This window comes from Coenobita brevimanus, chromosome 82 (genome assembly GCF_032717465.1).
Source record: "Coenobita brevimanus isolate Jiangsu-jjx chromosome 82, ASM3271746v2, whole genome shotgun sequence".
NCBI lineage: Eukaryota > Metazoa > Arthropoda > Malacostraca > Decapoda > Coenobitidae > Coenobita > Coenobita brevimanus.
The window spans coordinates 16,087,473-16,112,893 of NC_137035.1; the positions used below are offsets into that span (position 1 = coordinate 16,087,473).

The 25,421-nt window shown below is 43.3% G+C and overlaps 1 protein-coding gene across 1 annotated transcript in view; it reads right to left on the reverse strand.

The window, feature by feature from the left end:
• LOC145409650 (uncharacterized) overlaps nt 1-25,421 on the reverse strand; it is a 66,115-nt gene that overhangs the window by 11,536 nt on the left and 29,158 nt on the right. The window contains exons 8-9 of the mRNA XM_080280002.1: nt 24,853-25,053; nt 18,660-18,916 (exon numbers count right to left, since the gene is read on the reverse strand). Of these exons, the coding sequence (XP_080136128.1) occupies nt 18,660-18,916; nt 24,853-25,053 (458 nt within the window). The remainder of the gene's footprint in view (nt 1-18,659; nt 18,917-24,852; nt 25,054-25,421) is intronic.

The following is a 25,421-nucleotide window of genomic DNA, read 5'->3' on the forward strand; positions in this document are numbered from 1 at the left end:
GCTGAACTTCCGGACTCACTAAGAAGGCCACACCTTCTCTTGCCCTTCCTCTATCAACACCTGACAATCTTCCATTCACACTTCCAAACATAGATTCCCCCTTCCCTTTCATCTTCGTTTCACTCAAAGCTAACACATCCAACTTTCTTCTCACAAACATTCTCCCAATCTCCTCCCTTTTAGCCTCAATCGTACTACATCCACGCACATTCATAGACCCAATCTTCAGGGTACAGGGATAACTCCATCCCCCATCCCTTTCTCTGGCCTGTCTCTTTTTAGGAACTACAAAACAGAGGAGGGGGTCCCTAGTCCCCTCACCCCGCCCCTTTTAGTCACCTTTTACGACACGCAGGGAATACGGTGGCAGTATTCTTCCTAACACAACCTGGCCGCAGAGTAGTAGTACCACCCCATAGTGCGGCCAGGTTGTGTCCCCCCCGCCACTGCATCTAAACAAATCCTAGACACTAAGTGAGGGGTGGATGTAAATTCAGTTGTATGGTGTCTGGTGGAAATGTAGACACCTACAAGATGTTGCTCTGTGAAGGCATGCAGGGTATAACCAGCACTAAGTGTACCATAAGGATATCAAGTGGTGTAGCCAAGGCTGGGGGAGATAGGTGACAGAGATGTGGCTCTACTCTAAACTTTGCTGACAGGCAGTCCTTGTTAAAAGTAAGGGATGATTTTAAATTATTATAACTTTTTGTATTAAACTGTTAAAGAAGTTGTTGGAAAACTTGGAAGTCAACCTTACACGTAAAAATGAAACTTAAATAGGCAATTCTTGAATATATTGAGGATTTATGAACAAAAAAGGCATATGAAAAATGCTACTGGTACTTATGAGGAATGCCTATACTTAGGTTGGTGCAAAAGCTAGCTCAACCATGAGCCAGTAGCAGATGGTTGAAGGTTAAGAGTTGTTGGCCCATCTGGCAATGAAGGGATACTTTTTATATGTGACAGGGAAACTGGTCAGTCCTCGCCTAACCTGCCGTGTCCTGGCAGATTTTTCACCAATGACTCCCCCCCACCCACCCCCAATCCTGGCAGATTTTCGATTTTTTTTTTTTTTTTGGGGGGGGCGGCTAAAACCTCTGCTTCTTGTGAGAAACATAAAAAATTCAGAGAGAAAGTGCTCACCTGAGCTTAGAAATGCCCGGCACGGGTGACTCTACCCTCATCTGGTACTGTGTTCTCTCGAGCCAGGCCCCAGAGAAGATGTTTTCTATGGGAGGGTAACTATTCCAAACCACTCAGAATGTGTAGATATTTGTTTACTTGGTACGAATTTATATGTAGTACGAGAGTATATTGGTTTTCGCACAGTAATATAGGCAATATATGCGTTGTTTCACTTGCCAAACACATCAACATACCGCACCTTCCTTGGCGACGTTACCTCATCATCACTTCTGATCGTTTCTTCCTCTGGCACCACGTAAACATTGTCCTCCACATTGTCATTGGTTGGGGAATTACTCTCGCCTTGAATTTCGTACCGCGGCATGATATGTCTTTACTGGCCAGGTCACTGGTAACAGGTGAGTTGCTGAGACAATGGTGTGGGGGGGGGGGATCACACGGGGTAAGGCATTGTCCCCCACCTGGCCTCGGGTAGAGGAAGCTGTCCTGTGTATATGTACCAAAAATCACGAGCAAAATTTTAAAAATGTGCAAATGATGGCCCCTGCAATTTCAGGGTGATTATAAGTGTCAACGGGAGTTACAGTGACAAAACGTTCTGTTGCATATGTACTGTTACGGCCAGGTATTCCTTCCCACTCTGCTATATCAAGCCTGTAGGTATGACATTGTTGTACACTTTTTTTTTTTTTTTTTTTTTTTTTTTTTTTTTTTTTGAGGAAGGAACCAAAGGCCACGAGCCTGCAAAACTGTTCCCTCCAAGAGAAAAACAAAATACAAGAGAGAGCCAAATTCAAGATCCGATCATTTCGAGATGCCTGGACACACCGCGTTTGAAAGACTGGAGATCATAGGAAGCAGGAAATACAGAGAGAGGGAGACAGTTCCACAGTTGACCTGTTGCATAAATGAAGGACTAGGAGTAATGGTTAACCTTGCATTAGAGAGCTGGACAGAAAAGGGATGAGAGTTTGCTGCTAGACGTGTGCGTAGCACCCGTCCCAGAGGTGGAGGAATACATGCAGACAGTTCAGAGGAGCAGTGACCATTGAAGTGGCGATAGAAAAGAGATAAAGATGCAACAGTGCGGCGAAGAGACAGAGGTTGAAGGGAGTCAGTAAGAGGAGGAGAGTTAATGAGATGAAAAGCATTGGACTCCACCCTATTGAGAAGAGCTGTATGTGGGGAGGGGCGGATAAAACCTGTATATAGTGTCAACAATTATGCAGGGGTAAAGAAGGAATGGAGTCGGCTTAGCACACAAATCTCTTAGAAGCAGATTTTACAAGAGATGTAATATGATCTTTCCAAGACAAGTCCCAAGTAAATGAAACCCCATGCATGTTCAAGGATGATGCAGGATTAAGCCAAATATTATTAAACAGTGGGTACACCTGTGGAAGATTTTGCCGAGTTGATAGGTGTAAGAAATGAGTCTTTGATGCATTAAAAACAACGAGATTATTTTTACCCCAGTCAGAGATATGAGCCAAGTCAGACATTAGGTGTGCCATAGCCTCATCCCTTGTTTGTTAAGTAACTGCTGAGATGGACGTTGCGGGAACTGAATGGAAAGGTGAAGGGTGGAGTCATCAGCATATGAGTGGATAGGGTTAGATGTACAGCTTAGAAGGTCATTGATGAATAAAAGGAAGAGAGTTGGTGATAGGACAGAGCCCTGAGGAACACCACTGTTGATATCTAGGAGAAGAACGATGGCCATCTACAACAGTGGCTATAGAACAACCAGAAAGGAAGCTAGAGATGAAGGCACAGATAGAAGGATAGAAGCCGTAAGAGGGCAGTTTGGAAATTAAAGATTTATGCCAGACTCGACTGAAAGCCTTTGAGATGTCAAGTGCAATGGCAAAACTTTTGCCAAAGTCCCGAAAGGAGGATGACCAGGAGTCTAAAAGGTAGGTGAGAAGATCGCCAGTGAAGCATCCCTGACGGAACCCATACTGACGCTCAGAAAGAAGGTTGTGATAGGAAAGATGCTTTAAAATTTTTCTATTAAGAATTGACTCGAAAACTTTTGAGATACAAGATGTTAAAGCAATTGGACGATAGAGGGTTGGGAATGGTCACCCTTCTTTGGGACTGGCTGAATGAGAGCAAACTTCCAGCCAGAAGGAAAGGTAAAAGTTGATAGACAAAGGCGAAAGAGTTTGCCTAGGCAGGGTGCAAGCACAGAAGCACAGTTCTTGAGAACAACAGGAGGGACTCCATCAGGCCCATATGCCTTGTTAGTACTGAGGCCTGTGATGGCAGAAAATACATCAGCTGAAGAAATTTTAATGTCAGCCATGAGGAAGTCAGAGGGGGGAAGTGATGGAGGAACAGCACCAGAATTGTCTAAGGTGGAATTGGAGGAGAAAATCTAAGCGAAGAGATCTGCTTTATCAGTAGAAGAAATAGCTACAGAGCCATCAGAGTAAAAAAAAAAAAAGGAGGGAAGGATGATGAGGCAAAGTTGTTAGAAAGGTTTTTGGCAAGGTGCCAGAAGGAGCGGGAAGAATTCGAGTTGGAGAGTTGAGAGCATATTGTACGGATGAAATTATTTTTAGCAGAGCGAAGAACAGACTTAGCACGATTCCAGGCAGAAACATATAAAAGATGTGATTCAGGGATGGGTTGGCTCTGGTACCATTTATAGGCCCTCTCCTTGTTGCGGACAGCATTAAAACAAGCGTGATTATACCAAGGCTTTCTTGCATTAGTCAAAGGATATGAGAAAGGAATGTATGCTTCCATGCCTGAGAGAATAACCTCCGTAATGTGCAAGGCACACCCAGATGGCTCCTGGCCATGGAAGCAATATTCCAGGGAAAATCAAAGAAGTAATGCCTGAGGGCCTCCCAGTTCGCAGCTTCAAAGTGCCACAGACAACGTTGCATTGGAGGGTCCACAGGCCGTAAATGTATGCAGTACTGGCTGCTAGCAAATGCCATGCAGTCATATTATGTCGGCATTATGTTCCAAGATTGTGTGTGACGGTGCCATAGTTACAGGTTAGAGGTACCAGGGTGGGAAGGAAAACCTGGCGACAACTGTATGTCAGTGGGACGGGGGCGGGTTAACCTGCAAACACCAGGCTATTTATACCGCACACCACAGCGTGCTTTCTCCCTGCATGGGAATTGTTCCGAAAGTAGCCTGTTTTCGGACCTTAGTATCTTGGAATCTATAGCAGTCAGGAAACAAATTAACTCTTCTTCTTGCGAATGAAAGTGTCCCCAGGTCTGTAGGTCATCGCATCTATGAGTAAAGACGAGCGGAAGAGGACTAATTTGTAGCGGAGGTGGTAGGATGTGTTAGTGTGTGTGCTTTGCTCTCAGTGTGATAACTTCTCCATCACTAGATAAACTAGATACAGTGGCATCCAAGGCACACCCTTTGGCACTATCACTGAGCTCTTTCCTAGTATCCTTGGAAAGAAGCTTGGCATGGGTGGATGAGACAAAAGTCCACGTGAGGCAAGAACGGAATCGGACTAGAAGACTAAGAAAACATTGTCTTACACCTGGCAGAGTCAGAGAGGCGACTGACGTGTGGTTTGCTCGGCTGGCTGGACTCTCTCCTTAGCTTTTGGTGACGAGATAAAGTGGCGGCCACTTCAAACTCTGGTGCAAACTCAGTGTTGGTTCCTGCTGCCACCTGGCAGGAATCTGGTGCCTCTTTGTCGTCAGTTCGAACAGACACCCGGCGGTTTGGAGTTAAAGTGTATGATGTATACAGGCAAAAGGCTATACCTAAAATGACATGATTTGGGGTCATGACTGAAAGGCTTAAAGTGCACACATGCATCCATGCAAATCTGACATCAAAACAGCCTATACGAGAATCATATGCTAATTTATGGGAAGAAATGATGTTAATTTATCATCAGCTTCATAATGAAACAATTTAAAATTAAGATTAACTGTACACCCAACCCCCTGGTATCACGCATTCAGCTATCGCGCACACATCAAATGCACAACCATACATGCTATCACGCACCCCAAGACCGCTATCACACGTTGAGTTTTAAGATAGGCTAAACGAAACTTATTCACACGACACTTCATACAAGGTTTGCCGAGGATACGATGGTTAATCAGAATGGTAACGTGGTAAAATTGCCGACGATACCACTGGCATTTGGAATGCATGTGAACGGATTCCTGCCGAGGATACGACGGGCAAAACAGTGTGAACAAAACCCATTCGACTCGAAAGAATATTTTGTACCACAGCATTGAAATTTAGCCTAACACTGAATACTTATTAATACTGCAGTGTAGAATAAATATCAATCGTTTTGAAACCCTTATAAAGAGTTAATATTTCCTCTGCCGAGAAAACTGTGATGTCGATAAAGTAATCACATGTTTACAACTGAGACGGGGCTCTGGCAACAGTATGAGGAATGTGTGTGATGGCGTGCAAGTTTTGTTCCACGTAAATCTTCCTCGGCCGTTCCTGATACGATGTACCGTGTGATACCCCCTTTAGCTGTGGACACTAAGAAATCATGGAGACAGCTAAAGAGATCTGGCGGCAATTAAGCCACTCCCAAGCCTCGGAACCCATCAAACCACCCAGGCCTTAATCCTTATAAAAGTTTGATGGCCTTTTATGTTGTTTATTTATTCATTATAATGTTTTTATTAATATAATAATGCTTTATTTCATGTTGGAGGAGAGATTGGCAGGAAATCGCATGCATAAAGTGGTTAAAAGTTAGAAAAATGGGCTACCGAAAAACCAATTAGAAATTTTCCCATTGATTGTTGAGTTCAGCTATCGCTTATTCAGCTATCACACGCGTTTGCTGTGACCAATTAGGCACGATAGCAGGGGGTTGAGCGTATATTCTTCATGTGTGCCAACTGTGATACTGACTGGAAGTGCAATATGTGCAGTTTTGTCCCTATAATCTACTGACATTTTATTCTTGCTATCTCCAGGTTTTGTACTTCAGGATATACTGTACATATGATACAAGCATAGTTTAATACAGCTTTCATTAACCCCATCAGTGCAAGAGGTCTTTCCAAACTTGGATCAAATCATCTGGGGGTAGCAAAAAAAAATAATAACAATAATAAAAAAAATAATAATACTGAAAGGAAGACAATGATTGGCCACTTCTCAACATCCTCATGTCCACTGATCGTGACTTTTCAAACTCATGCCATAAACGCCAATACCTATACATTAATGTTGGCATTAACACACCACGCAAGGGTCTTACAGCCTCCATACTCACACCTTCATTTCATATCAAGATTTTCATAGCACCATCCACCTTTCGACCCTAAGTCACTCTGCTCTCCTATTCCTTTACACATTTACCTAATGAAGAGGAAAAAGGAGGAGGTAAATGATGATCTAGGAAGAAAAATGAATGCAAATTACTCAGAAAATAGGAAGTTATTCTTGAAAGAGGTGAGGAAATGTAGAAGTGACAGTGGAAAGAAATGTGAAAGTGTGAAGGATGTACATAATACTGTAGATTATTAACCCATAGGGATGAAGTAAGGACCAGATGGAAAGAATATTTTGAAAACCTGATGAATGGGAATAATGATAGCAGAGCCACTGTAAACATGATTGGTTTTGGAGGTGTACAGAGAAGGAATGCAGTGCCAGGAAACTTGATACAGGCACAGGTGAAGAATGCTGTGAAGCAGCTGAAAATTGGGAAAGCAGCTGGGGTTGATGAGGTGTATGCAAAGATGATTAACCTGTTCCATGCCAGACCCTTTGCTGGCTGTTTACCCCCCTGTGCCAAGGGTCTGGGAGGCTAAGTGACCCCCTATGCCAGCGATTGGCGCATTGTTCGTGTAGAGTTCATTGGCCCAGGTGCAGCCCAATTGCATCAGATGACTACTTTTAGGAACAGTCAGCGACTGGTGTGGATCAGTAGTCCATTATGGTGTGGACTGGGTGGATACATGGATTAAATGAGGCGCTGAGTTCATTACCGGGCTAAGCGCCAAAAGTACAAAACGCCAGAAAATGTGTTTAAAGTCTGGCGACTTCAAAACTTTGATATCTCGGTAATCGCTTGTGGTATTTTGATGTGTGTTATTTTTAAATGTAGCTTATGGTATTTTCTTTATTGCAATAACCTCTGTTTTGCCCTATCTGTCATTAATCATGATGATATCGTGTGGAGAAGTAAAATTTGGCCCACACTGCTGGACCGATCAGCCAAGGAAATACTGTATTTTTATCCTACTAATAACTACAGAAATACATCATAAAATGTGGATAAAATCAAAGTTCTATGACATAAGTATTATTATTTTCACAATAATAGCAGCTGAAAGGTCGGAAACTTTGTGCGTGTTTTTCTTGGAGTTTTTAACCACCAATAAACACAAACCACATCACAGACATCAAGAAAAACATAATAAATTATTATATTGCTGATAATAATATAAAATTAAGACAGTATTCAATGTATGAGGACATTATTAGAAAACCCCTGTAACCTGAATGATAAAAAAATGAACCCGTAACCTTAAAAAAAAAACAAAAAAAAAAAAAAAAAAAAAAACTGCCACGAGTACCAGTAACTTCACAAACACAATGGCAATAATAATAATGGTAATAATGGTTAAAAAATATTATAATAATAATAATGAGAAAGCAGCAAGTTACTATGCACTACAGCTGCTGGTGGGAGTAGTGTCAGGTGTCAGCTTATTGGCTAGCTGCAGTGCAACCCAACTATCTGATTGGCCAGCTTCAAGGGGGGTAAGGAAAGGGGCTGGGTTATAGCCTGGTAACGCTCTCACATTCGCTTCAACACCACAGGGAGTCGACATAAGGAACATAGGAAAGGCTGAATTCATAGGAAAAGCGACCATACAGCTGGCAGAATTCTGGACCCAGTTGCCCGCCTTGAGCACTAGTGCAGAACCAGACTGTTTTTTTTTTGCGGCGTGGCATGACAGCGCAACACACATGTCTACTTAACCAGGATTTTTACCTCTTTCTAGGTTGTTTCTTAGCACTTTTTTACTTCCAACTTATAGAGGGATGGTTTAGCTACTTGTTGGTGCGTGTAGGTGCTTGGCGGCCATTTTGGCGCTTAGCCCGGTAATGAACTCAGTGCCTCAAATGGTGTTTGCAAGTGCAACCTATTTGATTTAAAACGGCCACAGCTGGAAATATTACGATGTGAAGTTGGGGTTTCGTGCTAGTTCGACGTATTTTCACATTTACTTGTTTCGTATATTATATTGTTCCAAGGCACCATAAACTATTATACTGCTCTAAGGCACCATATACATATGTTAAGGCACTATATACACTATTCGTGTACACAATCACATTACTTACATTAAGTCATCATGAATTGGGCTATAAATTTTACATTACTTGATATCATGATTCATGATTTACATTTACCTATACCTGTATTCTGTTAAATTACATTTACCTATATTATGTTCATTATATACATTATTTACACTATCACACACATTTTTTCAGTACTCCTCCATTGTGTGGTAGTCTGTGAAGCACTGAGGTAAGCACAGCCCAACATCACACTTCACACACTAAAAGCTTCTCTCTCTCTCTCTCTCTCTTTTTTTTTTTTTGGGGGGGGGGGCACTTTGTCATAGTTGCACACTATATCTTGTCTTTTTTTATTATTCTGTGGCCGCTTTGTCGTAGTTGCACACGCCTTACATCGCTGGTGAGTTTCTCCTTGTTTCTGTATTACTGACAACTGAACAGAAATGCCTTTCATGAAGATGAGCGAGTGCCAGCTCCGTGGGCATGCGAGGTACTGCAACATCTGGTCCTTCTACCACATGGTCATTCAATATTTCACGGATGACCTCTGTTGCAAAAGTTTGTAGGCCTTCTCTTGTCCACGTGACATGTTGGTAGAGTGCGTAGGAGTTGAAGACAACAAGATCAAGGAGATGGAAAAATTACTTTATAAACCACTTCACTGTCTTCCTCCCACACTCAGAGGTGGAGATCATACCATCTGATTGCTCTACCTGATGTATCATCATCATCATCTTCATTTCGCGTTTTTCTCTTCCCAGTGCCGGGGTTGGACGTAATCTACCTAATGCATGTTGAGGTTGTGATCCTCCTCCATATTTTTCTCCTCCATTCATCACGGAAGTCTGTGCTTTTACAAAGGTGGACAAGTGGCTTGCTCACTGTTGACAACAGGAGAACCTCCTGCCTGTCTTGGCAGGCAGTAACAAGAATGTTATTAGCCTCATAAAACCAGGCCTCCTTTTTTTTTTTCAAGCAGCCTGATGTGTGGCATAAGCTTTCTCATTTTCTATACTGTTCCAGTCAGTCCAGTTTTGTACTCTGCCAGCAGGTAGGCAAGCAAGGGAGAAGCGTACCAACTGACAGTGTACAACACAAGCCCACGAATCAGGTATTTCTCCATCATGGTGAGGACAACAGCTCCAGACACACCAAGCGTTCATTCAGGTATGATTTCAGCATGCTTGCCAGTGTACAAAAAGATGTTTTGGAAGTACTCTGTCTTGCAGTCACACATCACAAACATCTTGAACTCGAAACAGTGACATTTTGTTCTGATGTATTGTCTGAAACTGATTTTTCCTTGCCATAGAGACAAACTCTCATCAATTACCAGGTTCCTGTAAAGACTACAGGAGGTAGAGAAGCTGCACCTGATGCTATCAAACACCAAACAAATGCACCTCATTGCATCCTTCCCTGGTGTTCTGGCTGGCACTAAGGGGTCTAGAAAATGTAGGTTGCTCAGTATTGCCTGGAACCTGTTCCGTACCATGACTATCCCAAATATTAGGGTGAACAGGAGGGAATCTATGGACCAATACATCCATAGGTCTGTATTTCTGACAATCCCCATGAACACCACCAGCATCAGAACACCAAAGATTCACTAACAGCAAGGGGAAACCAAGTGAAAATACGAGTGTTTGATAGCTACCTTACCCATGACATGGAACCCTTGGTAATCATTAATAAGAGTCACAATATCTGTGACAAGACTCACTGGCATGAAGTTATTAAAAAAACCTCCCTACTCCTTCCTCGGAAGTGCTTGTCAGTGAAGGCACTAAGCAACCTGCATTAGCACCAACAGAAAACTAATTGAGTTTGGGAGTGAAGGAACTCCCATCCTTTCACTTCCATATTTCATTCTCACTGTCATCATCAGACAATGCAGGGCCTTGGACCAATGAAGCAGGGACGCCACTAGGAGTTACAGGTGTGCTGGGGCCAGGTATAGCAGGGAGCGATGTGGCAACCTGTGTTTCTGCAATGCTGGGAGCGGGTGGTGCATGGTGAGTGGGTGGTGTCTGGGAAGTGGTGGAATCTTGGGTTGAGTGTGGTGAGGTGTAGGAGGTGTGAGGGGGGAGTGGGGGTTGGCTGGCCATACCCTGAGGGTCCAGTGAGACTGAGGTCACTGCCACCACTTACATCCTCACTGACTCTAAATCTCTTGCCTTTGCCTGGCCAACCAACCTCTCACACTTTTCTTACCTCTCACTTCCTCCTCCCCATCTCTACTTTCATACAGGTGATGGCGAGCACCTGATGATAGATGAACACTAGCCGGATGCACTGCCTCTTGCACTGAAATATAACCATGGGTTGGTTTTTGTGGTGTGGGAACACTTGAATCATCACCACTAGTGGAACTTTCCTCTGATGCCACATAATCCCAGTCAAGATCACTAACATCAAACACTGAGGCATCACTTTCAGTTAGTTCGTCAGTATCTATTGCATCCAGCTTTACCTAAAACTCAGGGGTACCCACTGTATCCTTGAGAGAGCAGCGTTACATAGTGATCCTCCTGAATTCACTCGGAGACTGACGTGTCAAACAGGAGGGACCACCCCCCCTCCACAACCCATCCCCCTCCTGCTCATAGGCAGGGTGGAGGAAGGTGTCTGCTCCCATTTTCTGTCAAGAAATTAGGGCGGACTGCATAAATTTCGTGTAAATGTCCCCAAAACCGAGTCCATACCAGGTATGGACCTGGCATAGCAGGCAACATTAGGTTGTCTGTACTATGCCAACATTAGGTTGTCCATACCAGGTATGGACTTGGCACTGAACGGGTTAAGTGTAGTGGAGAGAGTGGAATGAAGTAGTAATCACTCCAATATCCGACATAATAGAGCCATAGGCAGGTCCGGTTATTGGTTTTGTCCGGATATTGGGCCCCGCTTATGGACTTGTACTTATGGACCCTAACTCAGAGAAACACCTATACAACTCCCTCTGGACATGCATAGCACCTATTTAAGACCCAAATCACACCAATAAGGCACATAAATGACTGAAATAAATGCAAAAGAAACATAAAATGAGGGTTTAGAAGTATGTTCATACATTAATAAACATTCTGGTACTTATGGACCCTAACCTAGCCTAACTCAGAAAAACACATTCCTACTGCACATGCATAGCTACTAACACCCTAGTCACACCAATAAAGGACATTAAAGAGTGAAATGAGGTAAGTATAGTAGGGAAAAAAGTACAGTATGAAACATTCTGGCTACTTACAGCAAGTCCCTGGCCACCTCGATGAATAACCGCCTCCTCTTGGACTCTGACAGTAAAAACGATTTCCTGAAGCACTTGCAGTACACTGTTCCTGAAGTCTTGCACTGAACTTAGTCAATAACACACAGAAGTCCGTTCTCTTCACAGTGTGCACTTTTGTCTAAATAATGCTCCATTGTAACTTAGTGTTGCACTTTAACTTTTCCCATTTTTTTTTAAATTTTCCAAAGGCAAAACAAACAAGTCTATTTACGTTACATTTTTTTTCTAGTCTTTTCTCTCACAACTTTAAATCCTTAACACAACACACTGTTTTTTTCACTGCACAACACTCAAAATTCCCGTGTGGTCTCGTGGAGTTCTTGATGTTTATTCACTGTCAGAGTCCGAGAGTATCACTGGCAGGCGACCTAGGGGTGCATCGCTGGGTCGTGGTGATGGCGTACCCACTGCAGAGGACTCTGAAGACAGCCGCAAACTCACGTCGAGTGGTGACTCCACTGTGGCTGATGTGCTGGGCTGTGGCTCGGAGCATAAGGGCCTGTCTTGGGGAGGCAACGGAGTGGAGCCAGGGCTGGGCACAGTGGGGGTCACGGGCCTGAAAAAACTGTCAATGGTTGATTGACGCAATGACCGACGATTCTGACGATTGATGATGCGCTGCCTGAAAGCACGCACTTCCTCCACAAGTCTCAAGGGCCCCATCTCCCTGTCGCAGTCCGGGTGTTCCAGGTAGTCTAGGACGAACTCTAGATGTTCCCGGAGTGCGCTCAGCTTGGGGATGGCTGGAGTAGTGTCCTGCTGAGAGGAGTCCGCATCATCGTCGCCTTCAGCATCAGAATCTTCAAGTTCGGTACTGACACCTGCAACCGAAGACGCGATCTCGATATCAGACAACGTCTGATACCCAGGATCGCCCTCGTTGTCATCCAACCACTCACGAACATCGTCCACATCTACATCGTCGCCGTGCGTATGTAGCCGTGCATGGAAGTCATCCACGTCAAACCCTTGAAAATCGTACTCCATGTCCGTTCCGAGAAGCAGACGAGACCAACCATTTTCAAGAATTTTCACAGGGACTTCCTTCCATGCACTAGCCCAGTTGTACAGCGCAGACTTGATGTTGTAGCGGTGAAGGTTTTCCAAAGTCTGCTTGCCTCGTGTGTCCCGTCCCTCCCTGCACTCGTCCTCGTCCTCGAGAACAACCATCACCTCATCCAGGAACTTCCGACGGTATAGGCGCTTTGTTGCCACGATCACTCCTTGGTCCATTGGTTGAATGAGAGCAGTCGTATTAGGTGGCAGAAACATGCACCTAATACGGCCATTTTCAGCAACCAAGTCCTTGTCGCATGGGTGGGCAGGTGCATTGTCGAGTAGAAGGAGAGCCTTTACCTGGTCCCGTGGGATCCCCAGTGTCTTCGTCTGGTAATGGATGACCTCCTTGACGAAGTGACGGTGAAACCAGTCTTTGAAGATCACAGCTGTGAACCATGCCTTCAAAGAATGGTACCAGACGACAGGGACATCCATCACCCCACGAAGGCACCGAGGCTGCTTTGCACGGCCAACAACAACGGGCTTAAGCCGGTGCATGCCGTTAGCACTGGCACAACACAAAGCAGATATCCGTTCCTTGGAAAGCTTGCGGCCAGGTACACGCTTCTCCGTCTCCTCGGCTAGAGTGTTCGTTGGCTGCGAGTTAGGCCAGTTTCGTCAGCGTTGTAGACTTGATCGAGAGTTAGGCCCTCCCTGACGATCAAGCCTTTCACCTTGTGCCGAAACTCGTCAACTCCATCCTCGTTAGCGTCCATTCTTCGCCATGTGCTTTACGGTTGGTAAGGCCATGTCGCAACTTGAACGCGAAGAGCCAACCCTCGGATGCCTTGAAGTCTAGGGCTTCGTGAAGCCTGGCGAACTTCTCAGCAGCAGCCTTCAGCTCCGTTCCACGTACCATCACACCAGCAGCACGTTGTTGTTGATACCAAATCAACGTGGATCGGTCGATTTCTGCAGACTTGGGGGTAAACATAACCTTCCTTTCCACATTGCGTTTCCTTCTCGACGAGAAGTCAGCCGTGTACTGCATGAGTTTGTCTCGGGACCTCTTGATATCGAACAAAGTAGACCGGGCCAGGTTGAACTCACGAAGAATGCGGGAAGAAGTCCAACCCGCATCCACTTTCTCCAATATCTCCCTCTTCTTCTCCAGAGTGAACACCACTCTCTTCCTTTTCTCAGGTGGCGGGGCCATCATCACACACACTAAGAGGAGGCCCGAGAGCAGCAGGAGGCCCTGCAGCAGGTAGGGCACCACCACAAAAGCGATCACGTGGGCAGCCATTACGACGAGTGTGCACTCGCGGTGAGAGACAGGCGGGAAGTGGGGAGGATGCAGCGGCGCTCTATCGGACGTCGGAGGAATGACGCACCAAAACAATGCTCTCCCGCGGCGCGCGCGGTAAGTTCAAATTACGGATGGGAAAAATCCCCCCCCCCCCCCAAGGACGATTATGTCCGGGTAGTGGGGATGTTCGGTTATTGGGCGTCCGGATATTAGAGTGATTACTGTACTTGTTGGATATGTAAGAAGGTATGGATGAGTGAAACTGTTCCAGCAGAGTGGAAAAAGGCTGTGATTGTACCATTGTACAAAAGTAAAGCTGAGCAACGTGAGTGGAAGAATTATCGTGGCGTAAGTTTATTGAGTGTGGTAGGGAAGGTATATGAAAGAATTATTACTGTACAGAGAAATCAACCTTGCCCTAGGGTGGGAAAGGAGGTCCAGTTACCGGTTTATGATGATGAAGTAAGAGATTTCATAAGTCCTAGTGAGTGACAAACAGGGTGGCTTTAGGAGTGGCAGAGGAAGTGTGGATCAAAAATTTGCAATAAGACAGATAGTGGAGAAGGCTTGTGAGAAGGACGATAAGGAGTTTATGGCATTCATGGATTTAGAAAAAGCATACAAAAAAGTAGACAGAGAAGAATTGTGGAAGGTTTTGCGCATGTACGGTATAGATGGTAAGCTGCAAGGTGCCGTCAGAGTTTTTATGATGGTAGTGAAGCATGTGTAAGGGTAAATGGGCATCTAAGTGAATGGTTCACGATCGGTGTAGGCGTGCTACGGGGTTTTCCCCATGGTTGTTCAATATATATATGAATGGGGTGATGAGAGACCTAAAAACATGAATAATGAGTGAGGGATGGTGTTGGTAATGAATTGGGATGGATGGAATATCTCAGTTTTGTTGTATGCTGATGATGCAGTACTACTTGCAGAGTTTTGCTGATGTCTGTGAGGGTCATGCCTTGAGAGTAAATGTAGAAAAGAGTGAAGTGATGGTTACTGAGAGAGAAGGTGGCTCCCAGTGTGATGTTACAGTGAATGGAGAGAGACTGGAACTGGTAAGAGATTTCAAATACCTGAGTACAGTGATAGAAAAGAGAGGAAAATGTGCAAAAGAAGTGGCAAGAAGAGTGACTCAAGGAAGGAAAGTAGCTGGTGCTATGAAGGCCTTGATAAGAAATAGAGGCTTGAGTGTTGCAGGTGCATGAGGCTTACATGAAGGAGTGTTAGTGCCAACTTTAACATATGGGTGTGAGACTATGATGTGGCATGAAAATGTAGTCATAAGTGAGAGCAGAGGAGATGTGACTGCTGAGGAATGTATGTGGAGTACAGAGGGTGGATAGGATACGAAATAATGTGATTCGTGAAAGATGTGGAGCGAGGAAGTCTATGGACACCAGAATCAAAGAGAGTGTACTGATGGTATGGTCATGTGGAAAGAATGGATAACAATAGAGTGGTGGAAAAGGTATATCTGAGTGAATCTGAAGGAGGGAGGAGGCAAGGTAGGTCAAGGAGAAGGTGGAGGGATATGGTGGATGAATGTGTGAGGAAGAGAGGTATGGAAGTTGGTGAGGCTAGGAGACTGACAAGAGATTGAGCTGGCTGGATGAATGTTGTGAGAAGAAGTGCACGATCAGGGATTTGGCACTCCCTTTTAATGTGACGGCTTCCAGATTGACTGTATCAGATACATTTATGTGAAGCTACAGAATGTGGTGAATGTTTTGGGCATATCAGATAGAGCCAGAATTCCAGGGGTTTGAATGATGAGTGAATGGAAGCATGGCCCATTGGATTGGACAAACTTGGGCTGTCTGGATGTTGCTACTTCTCACCTTGCCCTTGGGTGGGAAAGGAGGTCCAGGTGATCATGATTCATTTTCACTACTGCACCGAGGTACTTAACCTCCATCACCAATTCAAGTCTCTCTCTCTTCACCAGCGTACCACAGTTACCTTCCATTATCACTATCATCATCCAGACCTTTCCCACCCTAGGGTCCACAGAGCCAGAAAGAACCTGAATGAGACAATAACCAAAGTTTGCCCAAATGAATGGGCCACACTCCCATTCAATCACCATTCAAGCTCCTGAGGTCCTGGCTCCACCTGATAAGCCAACAACTTATGCACAGTAGTAGTAGTAAAATCCCCTAATTATCTGGATGCTCCGTATCCGGATGTAAGGCCTTGGCTCTATTATTTCCGTATCCGGATTTCTTTGTCCATATCCGAACATAAAAGTTCTGACATCAGCGGCTGGTGCCATACAAATTCAAAAAATCAGTGGGGTGGCTGGCCAGCCTTAATAGATTGAACCCATAAGCTCAGCAAAAATAGTTGTCTGGTTACCTAGCAAATGGTCAGTCCCCCCACTGCTTCTATCACTCAGAAAGTTCTGCCAGCGCGCGAGTAATACAGGCTCGTAACCCACAAGCAGAGCAAAGTTGCTGTCCGGCTCCCTACCAAATGGTCAAAGTCCCTCAACCGCCCAGACTGCTTGGAAAGTTCCGCCGGCACTCGAGTAATACAGGCCCGTAGCCCGCAAGCTGAGCAAAATCAGTCCCACTTCCTACTGAATGGTCAGAGACCCCTGACTGCCCTTGCGTCTCACCCTTCTGTTCCTCTTCCATCCCCCTGCACACTCAGTGCTGCCAGATGTGTCTCTCTCTCAGTCCCCCTGCCCTCCCCTACCCCTGCTTAGCGCGCTGCCTTTCTTACCATCCCTGCATCGCCACCAGTGAGTGTTCTAGCGTTTGGTAGTTTAATCGAAAACTACTGGTCGTATCAAAATTTTGAAAACACCATGAGAAAGCTCATGAAATTCTGCACCTAGACATATGCTTAGCTCTTGCACAGTGCAGGCAAAATTTTGCACTAGGATGTTGGGAATTTATTTGAAGTGATTTTTACTCCTGAACAAGTTTATTCTCACTGCATTTCTTTACTTTTACTCATCAGTTTTTTGTGTTTTTATTAGCTTGTCATATATTTCAAATACCAGCAAAGATGATGGTGGACAATTTATACCAATATAAACATTTTCCGGGGACTAATGTGGCTGTGGAAATGTTTTTCTTTCTGCCAAGGAAGCAGCCATAACTGGGTTCTCCACTCTCTTGGTGTCCCAGAAACTTATTGAAAACTTACAATACCCTAGGGGTTAAAATTGTTTTTCAAACTTTGTCTTCAGTGATTTTTTTGTGGATTTTTTTTGTTGTTTATGCTTTGTTTTCTTAGTGTCTTGCACTGTATTGAATATTCCCATGTGTGTTTTGATGTCTACATAGCAGAAAGACTGAAGAAGATTGCCACAATTAGGAGGGGTACTGTACATATACTGTAGGTAGGGTATTTGTGGATTTTTGTTGTTTATGCATTGTTTTCTTAGTGTCCAGCATTACACTGGATCTTCCTATGTGTGTTTTGATGTCTAAATACAGCTGAAAGACCAGAGAACACTGCCAAAATTAGGAGTACTGTACATATGGGTTGGGTGTAGGTAGCATATGGGTAGTTGAGGAATTGCTCCGTATCCAAATTTTGCCAGTATCTGGACATTCCTTTGGCTCTGTTATGTTGGATGATCGAGGTATCACTGTAATAATATAGGTCTGTTAAAGAAGCATCTGACCTTAGGCCCGAAAGAAGTGAATAGCTAACCTGTTGAGCTAGGACACTAATCCCCCTCAAAGTAGACCGCTTGTGGACTTAACACATGTAGCTCAGTGTTCTTGCCACTGCCTGAAACATTTCAAAGTCGGTTTTTGGTATATCCTGCATGTGCTTCGTTGCATTCATCATGATCTCTTCTCTCATCTCAAATTGGGAACCCTGCAGCGGAGTTTTGAGCTTGGGGAATAACCAAAAGTCACACAGAGCCATGTCTGGTGAGCAGGGAGCCTGCTGGAAGGAAGTTGTGTTTGGCTAAAAATTCCAGAACCAACTGAGATGACTGGGCAGGGGCATTGCCATAGTGCAGCTTTCAACTTGCTGCTTTCCAAAGGTCTGGTCTCTTCCACTGAACTGCATCACAAAGATGACGAATAATGTCGAGGTAGTAATGTTTGTTGAGTCTGACTTTCTATTTAAAAAAAAAAAAAAAAAAAAAAAAAAAAAAAAAAAGAAGAAGAAGAAGAAGAAGAAGAAGAAGAAGTAAACATGTGAGTACGTTTCTCTTTGCTGCAGACCTGTCGTGCCTTTTTTTGGCTGAGGTGACCTTGCATGCTTCCACTGGGACAACTGTGCTTTGGTTTCTGTGTTGTACCAGTACACCCGTCTTATATCCAGTGATAAGTCTTCAGAAAGTGTGGATTGCGATTAGCATTTTTCAGCATGTCTTGAGCAATGTTCATCCAAGAGAAACGATCACGACGAATGCAACAGAGCACCTGCAGGAAATACTGAAAACTGACACTGAAAAATGTTTCAGGCAGTGGAAAGAATGCTGGGCTATATGTGTCAAGTAAGAAGGGGCCTACTTTGAGGGGGATTAATGTCCTAGCTCAACAGGTTAGCCACTTATTTTTTTTAGAGCCTAAGGTCAGATACTTTCTGAACAGACCTCATAATGTGAACCAACCTGTTTGTACTACTAACCCATCACAATCTGCAGTAAGGAGGTAAGCTAAAGGCAGAGAAGTATATGCATCTGCCTCTGCACTCAGTGGGTGTGCTGGTGCTGGTGTGGGGGTGGTGATGTGGGCCAGGGAGGCAGATATGGATGCCCTTAGCTGTGCCAAAGCTGACTCTATCTCTGGCCAGCTCTCCTGCACACACCATGCCAGGCTGTGCATCATGGCCATGGCTTCTTGCTGGGGAGGTATTTTTAGCTCGTTAAGATCATCATCATCACCCTAATGTAATGTAAAGAAAAAAATACCTTTTTAGTAAGAGCTGTCATTATCATCATTATCCAGACTTCTTCCCTCTCCCCTACAAGAATACTACCTATAGGCCTAATCAGGTTATTTCAAGATCACCATTATCCTGACCTCTTTTTCATATCAAAGTATGGGGTGAAATATGATCCAGATAACACACAGAAAGCATAAAACTGTGACAACTATCAGTAGCATGCCCAGTGAAATGGGCCACACACTCATTCACAACGCATTGAAGCCCCCAGAACCCTGGCATCATCTCACAGGCCTAATAATCTGCACATATTTTGAGGAGTACTCTTCTTTCTACACACTTCAAATTACCTACCACAGAGGCAGTCTTCATGCTATCTGTGACATTCAAATATATTTGCATGAGATGGAACACACCTTTACTTCTCTGTTAATACATTCACAACATATATATGATTTTATTTTTTTTTTTTCTTCCTAACCTCTTCAGTCTAATGATGTCCTTTTCAACTGGGCTGCCACTAGACAGTTGTATTAAGCTTAGGAAAGACTTTTCAAACTGGAACCATTAGACATAGCCTTAATTAACTCCTTACCTTCAACACATCCTTCCTTTAAAAAAAAAAAAATAAAAAAATAAAATAAATAAATAAAAATAAATAGGTAAGAAGAATAATTTAAAAAAGTAAATCATCATGTTCATGGAGCCAAATAATTTGTGTGAGTTAAAAAGAGGGATATTATTGCAGATTGGTTAGGTTAGGTTATATTTGTTAATTAGATTACTTAGGTTACTTCAGGTAGACTAGGTTAATTAGAAAAAGCCATTAGATTAATCCTGACTGTCAAAAATGCAAATCTGCCAGAGGTCCCTAGTAATACTGGGGTAAATGATGGCCACCTTTAATCTCTTGAGTTATATAAGTCTCTTCTATGATAAATAATAATATCCAGAGATAGTAGGAATAAACTAGGCATCACTGAAGTCAAGGTGTCAATCAGTCAGCTGCCTTAGCTTATATCCTACTTCATTCTAGGCAACCTCTTCTCGTGCATTACTAAATAGTACTATGATGATGTGAAGAAAGATAATGACAGATGACAGGTATTAATATACAGCATAAAAGGGAACATCACACACACACACACACGTTTCGTTTCGTTTTCGTTTTTAAAGGCTCCAACATGCTTGCATGTGTCGGCCTTGGTCACCTAATGGCGGCTCTCCACGCTGCGCGATCCATTGCAGCCTCCCTGTTCAGTCCCTTAACCCTAAGGTCACACTTAATGACCTCGTCCCATGTCTTTCTCGGTCTACCCCTCATAACCCCACCCTCAATATTAACACTTCTTACCTTCCTCACCCAATTATCATCCCCCATCCTCTCCACATGTCCAAACCACCTCAATCTACCTCTCCTCATCACAACACCAATACACTCCAGTCCCATCCTACCTCTCAGCTCTTCCATTGTAAACCCAGCCCCTCCAGGCCTTGGACGCAGGGACGCACTGCACATCCACCTAATCATTGTCATTTCTGTATGTCTGAGCCGGCGAATATCTTCCTCCTTCACTGCCCAGGTCTCACTGCCATACAGCATTACACTCCTAACACATGCTGCATACAAAGACCCCTTAGCACGTAGGGAGAGCCCTCTCAATGTCAGGAGAGGCAAGAGCTCCCTGAACTTCTTCCAACCACTTCTCACCCCTAGCCACAGAGCTAGCTCCAGCCCCACCTTCAGCACACAACATGTCTCCCAAATAACAAAACTCTTCCACGCACTCAAGAGATTCACCAGCAAGTTCAATCCTTTCACATCTGACAATCTCCACCTGCTCACCCTGGCACGCCGTACACATAAAATCAGCATTATCTCGCAGTCTACCTCTGATACCACTACATCTCTTATGCACCCATGTATCACACACACCGCACAAGATGGAATTACTTCCCACGCCCTTGTGGCAAACTGCACATGGCCACTCTCCCTCGTCTTTGACAGTACCGCCACCAACCCTAGATATCATCACTTTTGTTTTATCTGCATTTACCCTTAAACCCTTTTGCCCCATACCATCTCTCCACTTCCTAAACCTTTCTTCCGCCTCCCTTTCATTCTCTGCAATCAACACCAAATCATCAGCATACAACAACTCTCACGGGAGTCCGTTTCTAAAGTCACGTGAAAGTGACCATGATAAACAACATGGGACTCAAGACTGACCCCTGATGCACACCAACATTCACGGAAAACTCATCACTCAGATCTCCATTCACTCTCACCTGGGTGTGAGCACCCACATACATGGCCATAACCACCCTAACCAGCCACTCCTCCAAGCCAAGCTTTCTCATTGCCCCCTTCACCACCTCTCTAGGGACTCTGTCAAAGGCCTTTTCCAAATCAACAAAAACAAAATAAAGATCCCTTCTCCTACCAATATATTTTTCCTGAAGCTGTCGAACAATGAATATGGCATCAGTGGTCCCCCTACCTGGCATGAACCCGAACTGCATCTCATCAATATTCACTCTTTCTCTAATCATACCTTCTAAAACTCTCTCCATTACCTTCATTATCTGATCTAAAAGCTTTATACCTCTATAATTTCCTCTTTCCAGGGCATCACCCTTCCCTTTATACACATTTACAATTACACTCTTCAGCCAATCATCTGGGACAACACACTCATAAATAATCCTATTTATCAGGTCAGTGACTAAACTCACCCCTATATCGCCTGAGGCCTTCAACATTTCGGCAGTCAACCCAGACACACCTGCTGCCTTCCCCACCCTCATCCTGCCTATTGCCACACTCACAGTAGCAGTATCAATCAAAGGCCAAGGGCCAGACACTGGATCTGCTGGCTCCAAACCTTCCCTGTCCCAGTCAAACTCCTCATTCAACAACCGGTTATAATGCTCTCTCCATGCATCTTTAATATCCTCACTGTTCACCACTACCCTTCCTTCATCATTTTTCACACACTGCTCACCTATGATATCCCGATTATCCCTCTTCACCTGACCTGCCACCCTAAATATATTTTTCCCTTCCCCATGATTTAGGTTATCAAGTAATTGTCTCTGTGACTCAGACTTTGCCCTGTATACCTCTCTTCTAGCCCTACGCTTGGCAGCCAAATATTCCTCTTTGCTACCACCCTTCTTCCATTCCCGGAAAAGCCTTCTTTTCTCCTTAATTGCAGCTTCTACACCCTCATCCCACCACCAAGTTACTTTATGTCTTGGTGGTCCTCTTGTCCAGCCGCATGTTACATCAGTAACTCTCAAGAAATTGTTCTTGAGGGCTCTGTACTGTTCATCAACGCCTCTGTCTACGGCTCCCTGTTCAGCCACCACTCTCCTCAACTCGCTATAGAAGGCATCCCTTACTACTTGGTTTTTCAGCTTCCATATTTTCCTCCTAGGTCCATAAGTCCTCTTTTTCATCACTTGTTCTTTAAGCACCATATCACAAATCAACAGTTTGTGCTGCTGCACACACTCCTCACTTCCTATAACTTTAACATCCCTCACTAACCTCCCACCGGCCCTCCTAACACACAGGGGAAAATAACATTAAACAATTTCTTGTAATACCAGAATGTCACAGATGTCTTCAACAAATACCAAAACAACTAGTACTGTAAACTGGGGGATACTGGTAAATCAGATTTACAGGTTGCAATACAGTTTTTAACTGTGGGTCTTTTTGTAATTTACTGTGAACTTAATTGCAAAAAGAACAGAAAAGAAGGCAGTATATATTGAGGATTGCCTATATATTTTTCATAAAATGACAAGAGGAATGCACACATAATTGCATCATATTTCATTGCCACCACATATATAAGTATAGGCGACTCCTGGTATCCGAATAATCAGTATCTTGAATTTTTGCTAATCCAAATTGTCCCCTTTTTATACCAAAATCCATTACAGTACCTGAATCAGCATTCATGTTTATTCAAATTACCAGTACAAAATAATATATTCCTTTATAAGATTTTTAAGTATACAAACCAGTAGACACAAAGAAATGTCCAGTCAGTCCCCTGGAAAGTGTGCCTGTACTATACAGTACTGTATTTTTTGCACCAATCTCTTAACCAAACCAATATTCTTGCATATCTGGAAATGACCCTCTAAGCCCCATGCATAACCCCCATTTAATCTTTGTGATACTGAGTTTTACCCAAATTTTGATGCAAATATTGCGCTGCTGTAAGTGTGTAATGACAACTAGATACAGTATGTACTTGGGGATGACTAAAGTCACATAAAATAATCCTGTACAGTGTGGCCATCTGACATAACCCTATATAACATTTGTGCTACAAGTATTATCAAATTTTGTTGCAGGTGTTGTGCTTCTGTATGTGTGTAATTATGACTGGATATGTACTTGGAAGGGGGTGACTAAAGTCACACACAAGTAACCAACCCTCTATGGCCACCCTGACATAACCCCATATATCCTACATGGTCCCGAGTGTTATCCAAATTCTATTTTAAGTATTGTGCTGCTGGAAGAGTATAATTAGTATATTATACCTGGATGTTTTTTTTTTTTTTTTTTTTTTTTTGGGGGGGGGGGTGACTACAGTCAAAAGAGTAAACCACCATGGCCACTTGACATAATACCATAGAACCCTTGTTATAATTACCTCATTATTCAAAAAAAACTAAATTTACTTGGCCAACCCCTTTAGATAATGGGGGTTACCTGTAATGAGTTTATTGCATCTGGTTATTAACCCTTTCTTGAAGATGACAAATTTTTCATTTTATTCTTGTGACCTGACAATTTTATTTTGTATACGAGAGACTGTGAGCTGGAGGAGTTATATACAGTCTTAATAAACTCTTTATTTACTGTAGTCACGGCACGCGACTCTGAGGTTGTTATTATCGTGCCCTGGTAACCTACCCCTCAACAGTGCATCCAATTTTGTGTATATGAGACGCATGTGATTTGTGTACAATATGTTCGTGTATATATAATACATTCATGCATAATAGTATGATTCATGTATGATATGATACGAAATCAGATGCTCTTTTGACTGGTAGGTCGTCAGGGTACAATAATGACAACCTCAGAGTCGTGCACCACGACTACAGACAGATATTTCCTTATAGTGAATCACATCATCTAGTGAAGATTTGATAACATGAAAAAGATGTTGTCAAATTAATGGAGTTAATCAACTCCTGGTACCAGTATATGAAACAAGAATACCAGCACAGATGTACCCAGAACTCCACCCATCCAGACTCACTGAGATATTACCCAGTAACCCCTTCACTAGAGGTGTATTATTTTATTCTCACTGCCTCCTGATGATTCCATTTAACTTTAGAATGGTGTCTAGCAATGAATGGGTTAACAAAGGCTATATTTAACCCCTTTAGTACAAAGTCAGTCCTAACCTGAGTAAAGTAATCTAGATACAACAAAATAAGCAGGAAACAAGTCATCAGATTGAAAGTGTTAATCAGCCTCTGATATGAAGACCAAGAAAACCTAGAACTCCATTCATCCAGACTTCCTGACAAACTATCATCATCATCATTCTGACCTCGTTTTTCCTAGTAAGGGTTTAGTGAGGCAGGGTCCTAAAAACAATGAAAGACAAAGCATGAAAGAAGAATTATCAACAGCATATTTATATAAACCACTTATCTAGTGATGTATCTTTTTTATTATTATTATTATTATTTCTTGCAATCTACAGATAGTTTTACTCAATTTAGGGGAACTGGAAAGGTTAGATATTGCCATAATGAACCCCTTCAATGCAGAGGCCTTTTCTAAGAGAAATAAAAGTGTCGTAGTAACAATAACAAACTGTAAAGGACATCAGCCAGATTCAAAACCTTAATGTATAAAATGAAATGGCAATTTCAGGTGGGGACTCACCACTTTCCGGTCAAAAGAGAGGATCCTTTCATGTTTGGCCCTGATGGCTTCTCTTGCTCTGGTGGCTTGATCAGCTCGTTGTTGTAGATCTGAGATCAGTGCCAAGGTGGTGGAGAGGGCTGCTTGTTCTCCTGCCAGTGCTATATTGCCCTGGATCACTTCTATCACCTTTCCTGATACTGCTTCATCACTGTAGCTCCTCTGAACATGGATTATTGTATATATCAATTTGACACCACCAAATACCATACTGAACATATATGAAGTCATTGTAAATCAGGTGTGTTTCAAAATAGATTTAACAACAAAAAGGAGCATAAGAAAGGCAACACACAGAGGAATGAAGAATGAAATACTTCTGATACTGAATAATAATCCTGACCTTTCCCATCTGAGAATGGGGAGCAATAGAGTCTACAAAAAATAATAATAATAAAAAATAAAATAAAACAGAGGGAGAACTACTGACAGTATACTGGTGAAATGGGTGAGATACTTATTCACACATCATTCAAGCTCATGGATTCCAGGGTAAACCTTACGGTTCATAATAATGTAAATTAGATGAT